General features: G+C 38.8%; 2 protein-coding genes across 2 annotated transcripts in view; one reads left to right on the top strand and one right to left on the bottom strand.

Moving 5' to 3' along the window:
• Positions 1–3,743: 3,743 nt before the first annotated feature.
• Positions 3,744–4,847, bottom strand: LOC117340519 (keratin-associated protein 10-7-like). The gene has a single exon (XM_033902278.1). The coding sequence runs from the start codon at positions 4,845–4,847 to the stop codon at positions 3,744–3,746; it is 1,104 nt and encodes a 367-aa protein (XP_033758169.1).
• A 5,677-nt stretch (positions 4,848–10,524) lies between these two features.
• Positions 10,525–12,173, top strand: part of LOC117340294 (serine/threonine-protein kinase SIK1-like) — a 49,716-nt gene continuing 48,067 nt past the window's right edge. The window contains exon 1 of the mRNA XM_033902060.1: positions 10,525–10,781. Coding sequence (XP_033757951.1) covers positions 10,659–10,781 — 123 coding nt within the window. The 5' untranslated portion in view covers positions 10,525–10,658. The remainder of the gene's footprint in view (positions 10,782–12,173) is intronic.

The raw sequence follows: 12,173 nt of genomic DNA, 5'->3' as shown, positions 1-12,173 counted from the left end.
TAACTAGTATACTATAATGCATATAATATGGACCGGTTTGGGAATTTGTGCCAAGTACCTGTGATTCTAATTTTAGATATGGATACAGAGGCTGGGCCTGTCTCCGTTAATTACCTGTTAAGCCTGCTTATACTGACGTTAATTACTGGTAAGGAAACATATTGATAAGGGTATAACGTGTTTACGGGTCACTTTTCATTGTTTGTACATTAAAATGTAAACTTTATTTATTTTGCAACAGTTGCGAAGTTATAAAATATCAACTTATATCAATCATTCTTGTTGGTCCGGGTAAAAAACACGAGGGGCCTTACTGTGGAAGGTGTCTTATTGTGGGAGGGTGTTACTATGGAATGTGTCTAACTGTGGAAGGATCTTACTATGGGAGGTGTCTTACTGTGGAAGGTGTCTTATTGTGGGAGGGTGTTACTATGGAATGTGTCTTACTGTGGAAGGATCTTACTATGGAAGGTGTCTTATTGTGGGAGGGTGTTACTATGGAATATGTCTTACTATGGAAGGTGTCTTACTGTGGGATGGGTCTTACTGTGGGAGGGTCTTACTGTGGGAGGGGTCTTACTATGGGAGGTGTCTTACTTTGGGACGGTCTTACTATGGGAGGTGTCTTACTGTGGGAGGGTCTTACTGTGGGAGGGATCTTACTGTGGGAGGGTCTTACTGTGGGAGGGTCTTACTATGGGAGGGTCTTACTGTGGGACGTGTCTTACTGTGGTAGGGTCTTACTGTGGGAGGGTCTTACTGTGAGAGGTGTCTTACTGTGGAAGGATCTTACTATGGGAGGTGTCTTACTATTGGAGGGTGTAACTATGGAATGTGTCTTACTGTGGGAGAGTTTTACTGTGGGAGGGTCTTACTGTGGGAGGTGTCTTACTGTGGGAGGTGTCTTACTGTGGGAGGGTCTTACTGTGGAAGGTGTCTTACTGTGGGAGGGTCTTACTGTGGGAGGGTCTTACTGTGGGAGGGTCTTACTGTGATAGGGATCTTACTGTGGGAGGGTCTTACTGTTGGAGGGTCTTACTGTAAGAGTGGTTTTACTGTGGGACGGTCTTACTGTGTGTGTGTGTGTGAGGGGGGGGGGGGGGGTTGTTACCGTGGGAGGTATCTTACTGTGGGGGGGGGGGGGTACCGTGGGAGGTGTCTTTCCGTTGGAGGTGTCTTACTCTTACTGTGGGAGGGTGTTACTATGGAAGGTGTCTTACTATGGAAGGTGTCTTATTGTGGGAGGGTGTTACTATGGAAGGTGTCTTACTGTGGGAGGGTGTTACTGTGGAAGGTGTCTTACTGTGGAAGTGTCTTACTGTGTGAGGGTCTTACCGTGGGAGGTGTCTTACTATGGGAGGTGTCTTACTGTGGGAGGGTCTTACTGTGAGAGTGGTTTTACTGTGGGACGGTCTTACTGTGTGTGTGTGTGTGTGTGTGTGTGTGTGTGTGTGTGTGTGTGTGTGTGTGTGTGTGTGTGTGTGTGTGTGTGTGTGTGTGTGTGAGAGGGGGGGGGGGGGGGGTTACCGTGGGAGGTGTCTTTCCGTTGGAGGTGTCTTACTGTGGGAGGGTGTTACTATGGAAGGTGTCTTACTGTGGGAGGGTGTTACTGTGGAAGGTGTCTTACTGTGGAAGTGTCTTACTGTGGGAGGGTCTTACTGTGGGAGGGTCTTACTGTTGGAGGTGTCTTACTGTGGGAGGTGTCTTACTTTGGGGCGTGTCTTACTATGGGAGGTGTCTTACTGTGGGACGTGTCTTATTGTGAGAGGGTCTTACCGTGGGAGGTGTGTTACTGTGGGAGGGTCTTACCGTGGGAGGTGTGTTACTGTGAGAGGGTCTTACTGTGGGAGGGTCTTACTGTGTGAGGGATCTTACGGTGGGAGGGTGTTACTGTGGGAGGGTGTTACTGTGGGAGGGTGTTACTATGGAAGGTGTCTTACTGTGGGAGGTGTCTTACTGTGGGAGGTGTCTTACTGTGGGAGGTGTCTTACTGTGGGAGGGTCTTACTGTGGGAGGGTCTTACTGTGAGAGTGGTTTTACTGTGGGACGCTCTTACTGTGAGAGGTGTCTCACTGTGGGAGGTGTCTTACTGTGGGAGGATGTTACTGTGGGAGGGGTCTTACTGTGGGAGGTGTCTTACTATGGGAGGTGTCTTACTGTGGGAGGTGTCTTACTGTGGGAGGGTCTTACTGTGGGAGGTGTCTTAGTGTGGGAGAGTTTTACTGTGGGACGTGTCTTAGTGTGGGAGGGTCTTACTGTGGGACGTGTCTTAGTATGGGAGAGTTTTACTGTGGAAGGTGTCTTACTATGGGAGGTGTCTTACTGTGGGAGAGTCTTACTGTGGGAGAGTCTTACTGGGGGAGGTGTCTTAGTGTGGGAGAGTTTTACTGTGGGACGTGTCTTAGTGTGGGAGAGTTTTACTGTGGAAGGTGTCTTACTATGGGAGGTGTCTTAGTGTGGGAGAGTTTTACTGTGGGACGTGTCTTAGTGTGTGAGGGTCTTAGTGTAGGAGCCGGAGAAAGCCAAGGTGGTCGAATAGGTGACCCCGATACTTTTATTTTTTGTCCGGTCGGTGATTCGAACCCCGGCCGCCTAGTGTGCTATCACTGTGCTATCCAACCACCCAAAATACGGTGTATGTTGTAATTTCAAGTTTATGAAATTTAATTTAATCCAATTCAATTTCATTTTATTTTGAAAGTTTTGAAACTTAAAAGACAACAGTATTTACATAACAAAAGGACAACGATATACACTCTTACCTGTTCCATCATACACACTATAATATCATCCTTGATACCATCAACTTACGGTATGATATAATTAACAAGGGAGGATAGAAAAAATACTTACCGTATATAAATATTCAACAGAAGATACAGCAACAGGTCCTTCATGCGTTTAGCTACTTATGTTAGAAATACTTTCCTAAATTGTTAAGTTCTTTCAAATTTCCATTTTTTAGTAGCTGAATGAATTTAGACATACTAGTACTAGGATTATTACAGTAATAAGGTTAAATCTAATTGATACGACTGTCTGTGAAACAATTACTAAAGATAAAATGAAATTTATCTTCCATATTGTTCACGTTGCATAAGATAAACTTCCTGTCGTCCCTATTATATCTATGTATTACCTACGTTCTATTCTTAGATCGTACGCAGTTAAACGGATCTTAGAAATACGATTTTGATGATTTAATTTAACTGATTTATGTAAGTATCATTGAAGTTTTAAGCTTTCCAATAGATGCTGATATTAAATTCCTTTAGATGATGAATCAACTTTCGTAAAATATTACAGTTGAGAGTAATAATCGTTGTTTAAAACAAGTCTATACAAATAAAATGAGAATAAAATTTATAATAATAATAGATATAATTTCTATTTATAGATTGATATGGATATAGAGAGTGGCCAAGCCTTATTAAAGAGCTATCCATTTACCTAGATCACATGGTTTCATCGAATCAATTCCACGTCACAGGGGTCTACATCTTTCATGTAATTCCCACTTGTCTATTTGCTTCATCGCAGGACCTTGAATTGTGTAACATTTCCCCCACATCGCAGTAGTTGTTATATATCACATCACGCCCACAACACATGGATTTGACTAGCTCATCACGGGGACTTGCATCTTTAAAAAGTGCAATAGCATCACATGCATGGATTTGTATTAATTTAGCCCCCGCTTCAGTCGACGTGTGTATTAACTTCTACAACTTACCATGTACGTGTTACATCTCTAAAAACATACAAAAATGTAACAGGGATTTGACTCCCACGCCACATGGACTAATATCTGGCATATCACCGCTACAACACAGGGGCTGGACTTCACATGGACTTATATCTGGCATATCACCGCTACAACACAGGGGCTGGACTTCACATGGACTTATATCTGGCATATCACCGCTACAACACAGGGGCTTGACTTCACATGGACTTATATCTGGCATATCACCGCTACAACACAGGGGCTTGACTTCACATGGACTTATATCTGGCATATCACCGCTACAACACAGGGGCTGGACTTCACATGGACTTCTATCTGGCATATCACCGTTACAACACAGGGGCTTGATTTCCATTTCACATGGACTTATATCTGGCATATCACCGCTACAACACAGGGGCTTGACTTCACATGGACAAATATCTGGCATATCACCGCTACAACACAGGGGCTTGACTTCACATGGACTTATATCTGGCATATCACCGCTACAACACAGGGGCTTGACTTCACATGGACTTATATCTGGCATATCACCGCTACAACACAGGGGCTTGACTTCACATGGACTAACATCTGGCATATCACCGCTACAACACAGGGGCTTGACTTCACATGGACTTATATCTGGCATATCACCGCTACAACACAGGGGCTTGACTTCACATGGACTTATATCTGGCATATCACCGCTACAACACAGGGGCTTGACTTCACATGGACTTATATCTGGCATATCACCGCTACAACACAGGGGCTTGACTTCACATGGACTTATATCTGGCATATCACCGCTACAACACAGGGGCTTGACTTCACATGGACTAATATCTGGCATATCACCGCTACAACACAGGGGCTTGACTTCACATGGACTAATATCTGGCATATCACCGCTACAACACAGGGGCTTGACTTCACATGGACTAATATCTGGCATATCACCGCTACAACACAGGGGTTTGACTTCACATGGACTTATATCTGGCATATCACCGCTACAACACAGGGGCTTGATTTCCATTTCACATGGACTTATATCTGGCATATCACCGCTACAACACAGGGGCTTGACTTCACATCGACTTATATCTGGCATATCACCGCTACAACACAGGGGCTTGACTTGCATGTGTCATTGTATCTTACATCACGGGGATTTGAATCCTCGGTCACAATGATTTCCCTCCCACACCACAGGGACTTGATTCACATATCACAGGCATTTGACTCGCACATCACTGAGACTTTTATTACATTCCACTGCATTCACATGATAGGAAGCATACTGCTGTTTTACTTTTCTATTTGGTGCTGGACTGTGGGTGAGATCTTTAGGATGTGCAACAAAAACTCATAACTATACTAAACAAATATACATGTTTTTTTATTCGGTCACACCATTCGACTTTTTTTTTTACATATATCTAAATCAAATGAGTCAAATACCTGTTCGGAACAAGGGGACCTAACTCGAACTCACCCACACCAAACACGATCGCACACATCGTTCTAAAGAAATCACAAGCATCAATAAACATGTTTTAATAGAAAAGTTCACCTTTGAAAAGAGACCACGTTTATCGTATTGAGTAATTAATGAATAGCGAAATCAAACCCAATTGCTGCATATATCGTTATTTATTAGAACAAAAGTCCTCTTTTTCACCTGCACGCGCTCCATAACGTTATTACGAGTTACACTGATCGCATTAGTGTTGCTTAGCAACGCGGCTGTCGCAGCCTGTTACCGATAACTCATTATGACGTCACTGTCTATTTACAGTATCGATTTATTAATATCAATTTTAGGCCTTTTATCACATTAAAATATCAACGGGTTTATATGTTTTTATGTCATGTATTTGCTAAATTTGATCTAAGTTATTATTTTCATGTGGATAATTTCACGGGTTTATCAATATGATAAATGTTTGAAGGAAAAGTTATTTTCATGTCCGTTTCACCTACTACAGACAAACATAATATTATACACGAGTCACCCGAAACATCCTCTGATCTGAAAATAATACTTTTCGACCCTCCTCAAATATTTTTTTTTTTACGTTAAACTACTTTTTTCTATATAAATAGCTTTAAATTACTTAAATATTTATTCAATTAACGTTAAATGTTATCATTTTTAGTCAGGAATATGGGATTTTAATCACACTGATTGTCACCCGATGTTGTCATTGATACCCGAGGCCGCAGTTTTGGCGGAGTTTTATGGGACGAAATGAACCAACTGCGATGATACATGTAGATAATTAAACCGCTTTACCTTGCGCTGTTACTGTTTAAACCTTTTATTTGGCTATTTATTTATGTCGATATGAATACAATTTGTGTAACACATAAATACAATGTGGCCTGTTAGGATGTAAATATAGGATTTTGAACGCAATTCAACCAGCGTCCTTACGACCTTTTCCGTCCTGTCGCGGATTACACGAGACCGCCATAGGACGCAAACACATACAGCATCGGACATTAAAAAAGTACATACCAGGTTTTTAAACAATTGCTAGGTTTGAAGAAAAAGACAAAAAAATGCTCTGGTCTTTATTGATATCGAGAGAGTTTCTTTATCAATTGTCAGGAAAATTAGGATATCAAAGTACTGGATAAAGCTCAAAAATACTAACACTTCAATTTTAAAGGAATGTCTTACAGAGATGGAAGAAAATAATCATAGTTGGATTGTACAGTTGAAACGGGAATTAAACAATTGTGGGATCGGTTATATATATCATATAGAACTTCCCGATATTTTTTCTTTGTTCAGGGGCCGCGGTGGCCGAGTGGTTAAGGTGTCTCGACACGTTAACACTAGCCCTCCACCTCTGGGTTGCGAGTTCGAAACCTACGTGGGGCAGTTGCCAGGTACTGACCGTAGGCCGTTGGTTTTTCTCCGGGTACTCCGGCTTTCCTCCACCTCCAAACCTGGCACGTCCTTAAATGACCCTGGCTGTTAATAGGACGTTAAACAAAAACAAACCAATAAACCAATTTTCTTTGTTCCTATATTCTATTTAATCTGTGTTTACCATTATCAATATCTGTTTCAATGCATTGTATGGAACATAATTAATCAGCGTGTCCCCAAGCTTATGCTTAATTTTTTGTGATGACCAACAATTAGGAATGACACTCGAACTCTCCACTTATCAATGTTTTGTTACCTAAGTACATTTTCCTACGTGTCAACTTTGAACAATGGTCAGTTCCATTTTATATGTTTACACCGGAGACCCGGGTTGGATTCCCAACCAGCAAATGGACAACACGTACACTACGGATTACCAAGTGTGATCAGAACTCCATCATTGGACTTGCTTAATTTACAAAGTTGCATCGCCAACTATATAAAATGGTATTTATTGGAATACCAATACATGTGGACTTAATGATCCTGTTAATTTGCAGAACGGTTGATATTGTCATTTGAAAATATTTGAAGAAATAATATAAGAAATCATTACAAACTGATTTGAACTCTTTGTTTTGTGTCCTGCCATACGTCCAATCATACAACAGTCCAAATCTAAACAGACACAGCAAAACGCTGTATGAAATATATATAATTTTGAGTTGTTCAAAATTTTGATATTGAGTTATTGAAGTTAAAGTTAAAAGATATTTTCCAACAGGAGTGTATAACTTTGATAAATAATTCATCTAAACGAAATTTATGTTAATATCTTATCACTTCTTCTTACTGCCAGCCACATTTGAATAAGCCGTTAGACATATAACAAAGATTCGGTTATCTGCCCTTGACTTGAATATAGAAAGAGGAAGATACAGGAATGTAGACAGAAACCAGAGTATATGTACACTTTTTGTAATGATAATGATATTGAGGATAAATTCTACTTTGAATCAAATGTAGTGATTATGCAGATTTAAGAGCAAAATATTAAAAACATTTTACGCAAAAAAATCCAAAATGTACAAACTAATTCTAATTGAACACATTAGAAAGAAGTAAATAATCCGGGTAAATGTATTGGTTTAGCCATGGACAAGATTATTGTCAGCTTAACTCTAATTTTCTGTAAAATCATTAAGTTGGTGTGCATGAGTGAAATCTGATGGAAATCATAGGTAATTTGTACCATTTATAATCCTCAGTGATTACGTAAGATCTCAATCAGATTTTACTGGTGTATGGCAAGTCAGTGTGTGTTTGTTCATGTAAATATTGTGTAATATCTTGTGTAACTGTGATAAAATGTAGAACAAGAATCTAAATCTGACTTAGACGAGCTTTGAATGTACATAGATGACGTCAGTACTTGAGTTTCAAGATGAAATATTAAAGAACAACTGGGGCACAAGTCATAACAACTAAGATACGGCCTCTTTACACCTTAATGAGCAAAACTCTAAAACAGTCTTACTGAAATTATCAAAAAATGATAACGTCAATAATGTCGGCATGGTTGAGCCCTTGCAGTTTGTTTACACGGAGTTGTTTAGAAGGATGAGAGCATTACGCAGTGTTATTGGAGAATCGTAATATCTAATTCGGTCAAACGCCACGTTATTCGACATCAGATTTTGAAATACATTGACTATTATATTTCTCTGACTTTTTTTTTACTGTAATCTTCACTCGAGATTACAAAAATGTACATAAAGTTTACTTACTGGTGACGAAAACATGGATCAACGTTGTTATGCATTGGAGATTTCATGTAATCCTACCATCGCGTAAAGTCGTTCATAGGATTCCACAAACCGACATCGTGAATTGCTCCCATCCCGACCCATTATCAGATAGTAAGGTGAGTTCTACCTGTGTTCTCCACTTTAAACTACTCCCTCTTAAACAAAGTCTTCGCCTCCGAAGACAACCACAATTTAGGTTTTACTTGGAGTAGCCAACGGCACCAAATCTGTAATAGGAAGGAGCGAAACTGAATACCCTGCCAATGCCTGGCTTCGAGCTACTCCCTCCTTCACAAAGTTTTCACTCCCAAAGACTACCACAATCCAGGTTCTTTAGCTCCAAGGAAGTCTTTCAATCTCATATAGCTCACATACACCAAATCTGTAATAGGAAGGAGCAAAAAAATATCCTACCCGTGCCAGGCTTCGAACCAGCATCCTACCACTAGACTAAAGGGTAATTCTCACTAGTCTGAGCTAGTGAAGTGAGCTTTACTCTCAACTTTTACATATTTAAAGATGGGTTCCCAAGTATCTTTGCTCAATTTTTGTTCCCGTGAAACTATTTGGTAATTTTTATTTCTCCCTACATTTCCTAATTTACACGTTTTCGTATTAATGCCAGATTTCACTTGCATTGATCAAATACAACAAATCTGAATTATGAAGGAGCAAAAAATATCCCTTTTTTTTTATTCAATAAGCCTTTCATCCGGAGACACGGGAACCCGCTTGTAACGTTTTGAATCTTGTGACAGGAAAAATGATTTGTATATTGAACGTCGGTTGGAAAGATCCCTGTTTTCCCTTACAAAACATTATTCACAAAACAAAATAAAAACAAAATACAAAACAAAAAAGAACCCCCCCCCCCCCCAAAAAAAAAAAAAAAGGAAAACAAAAAACTGCTGGCTGGCGACTGGTGATACTGGTTTGCCTCCAGATGTATTACGTCATATTGCATGCACTCCACTGACTATCTTCAAGCATTAAAAACAAGGCAGGGTAATTCTTCTTCCTTCAATCTGTCAAATCGAGAATAGCCTTTTTAACATATCTTCAATGTTTTATCTTATAATTAGATATATATTTCTACATCACAAATATATATATATAAAATAATAATAAAAAATACACCACAACAAAGACTATTGTAAACAAAATAGTATTTCCGTGTTGCCATCGTAATGAATAATGCATTACTGTTGCCGTATATCGATCCAAAGTCTGAGCCGGACATACGTAAATTCCGGATACGTGTTTTAAAATATAATTCAGTGACGTATACAATAATGCTCCTTATAACTAATACGCGAGTAGAAAGGTTATTCGGTAAACAACTTATCAAGTAATCAGAAAATATCAATCCAAATGGGCAAGGTCCGCCATATTTCAATCAATTCGTTCTGTGTATTAAAGAGGCCTACACAGTACATCAACGTGGATATTAATAGCATAATATGGTTTACTTTTGAATTTTAGATAAAATTATTATTCTTATTATTGTTCTTATTAATCTGATATAATTGTACGTACGTTGTACAAAAAGAATATCAGTACTTCAAGATAGGTCATTTCGTCACTTACCTTGAAATTAATGAGGAAATTGTCAATGCAATAAATAAGCATCAAGTTGACAAATAGTTGTTATTTACAAATGACACTCGTACAGTTTTCTTTGAATGATGTACCAGCATATTATTTATAATCATTTTGCAATTTGCACTATTTGTTGTTGATTAAAGCCGCACAAGAACTAATTTAATTAATAAATCTCTTATCGAGCTTATCTCGTATTATGTGGATGCATAAGATATCTTTGTATACAATGTTTATCTGCAACTGCAAGGTGCCCGCTCTTGATTAAAATGCATTAGCGTTTTATAAAGCCGGTAGCACAAGGACCCGATGCAAGCTCGTCGATGAATGTGATAAACACACATGTTTCACTCATTCTAAAACCGCTAATATAATTTTATTGACTGTCGTTCTGTCCAACCTACGTCATAGCCTAGACTCATCCTTAGCAACGCCGAATACGAAACTTTCATCTGCAATTAGTAGGCAACTTCTAGCTCGATACTGACGTCACACTGACGTCACAGTCCGGTATACACGGCTAAGCGCCATGCGAAAGAATATGAAGGAGTCTTTGACTGAGTTTGGAGCAAATGAGACTGAGTGTGTGAATGTACTACAAAAAAGAACGGATTTTACTAATCAAAGATAGACCATGGTCATGGCTGAGAGATCGAAGGGTCACGTTCGGGTGGGATTTTACGATATTGAGAGGACTATCGGAAAGGGGAACTTCGCGGTGGTCAAATTGGGAAAACACCGTATCACAAAATCAGAGGTTAGTAGCTGCATGCATGCAAATAGCAATATGTTGAGACTATTTATTTTCGTGATAAAGTGTCTATGATTCCCACAAATATTGAAGTGTAACAAAAATGCAAGTGAGGTGAACACTACATAGCAAATCTCGGCTGCATTGTGTACATGTGCTGAACGTTCCATTGTGCAATCTGTTTCTGACAGTCTGACATTTCCTGTTTGTGATCCCAAATGTTATGAATTTGTGTTCACGAGATATACAAGACCTCTTGATACTTGACTTAACCTTCATAACACGTTCAGAATAGGTATGCTCGGTGTCAATATTGACCTGTCATCGAGCATAAACCTTTGAGACGCCTACCTCAGTCCTTTGTGTATTGGGTATACAAGTGATGACAAGGGTTACCTAACCTGTCCAGCTCGAGGCAATAACAACCGATGTCGTTGGTGGTCAGTCCCCGTAACGTGTCCTACATGGCATGTTTCAGTGCCAGATACATTATTTATGTATAATATACAATCCGACACATGTGTGCTATTTTTAGTAACATGCAGTTAACTTGATCTTTTGCATTTTTAATGTGCATATATACTGCATAAAAAATTGGTAAATATATTTAAACAGATTGAGTGTAACTTTGCTTTGTTATTCCTGTTGAAGTCACATAATTTTATTTGAAAATCAGTTTTAAAAGTGAAGGGTCGCCTGAAATATGTTTTTTTAATTCATGTTTACTTATTTCATTATCTTATTTTCCCCAAGAGCTGAAGATCCAAACTTCGAAAAAAAAACCATAACATTTCTCTGAATAGGAAACAAAATATTGATATGATAGACTTTATTTACATTGGTAGATACAATTATATTGAGACAAGAGAGTTATAGGTCTACAGCAAGGTTGTTTTTAGACTGTATGTATACACATATGTTTTTCACTTCATGGGTGACCAGGTCATTAGGTCAACGTTGTTACCTGTTTATAAGATCATGTTATAATAGACCAGGTTTTGCACCAGATCATAAATTGTAAGAGCCATTATCTTTCAAAAGTTGAAACATGTTCAATAATACACTCTCTAATAAAAGGTTATTTTTGTTGTTTTTGAAAATATATATTTTAATTTTCAAAAGTATTATATTTTTATGTCATCTTTAGTATAAGTCATTAGAATAAATCTTTATATGAAAAAAACCCAACTTGTTTGGAGGCTATGGAATGTACATCTCTAGACTAATACATGTGATATAGTCATTCATATCTATGGTATGAAATCAAAAGCTTTTTTTTTCTAGTCTCCAATATTACATTATAAATGGTATGCGAGTTCAGAACAGTCTGAGGCTAAGTTAGGTGTAATGATAATGTCCAAGGTGGACATAATTTGTGTTCTTTTCTTGCCATATGGA

The sequence above is a fragment of the Pecten maximus genome, chromosome 13, assembly GCF_902652985.1.
Source record: "Pecten maximus chromosome 13, xPecMax1.1, whole genome shotgun sequence".
NCBI lineage: Eukaryota > Metazoa > Mollusca > Bivalvia > Pectinida > Pectinidae > Pecten > Pecten maximus.
Note: the sequence above shows the minus strand (reverse complement) of the source record. Positions and strands in the feature narration are given on the sequence as shown.

Excerpts from the sequence above, each read along its gene's own strand:
- LOC117340519 (XM_033902278.1), bottom strand. The coding sequence starts at position 4,847 with ATGCCAGATATAAGTCGATGTGAAGTCAAGCCCCTGTGTTGTAGCGGT.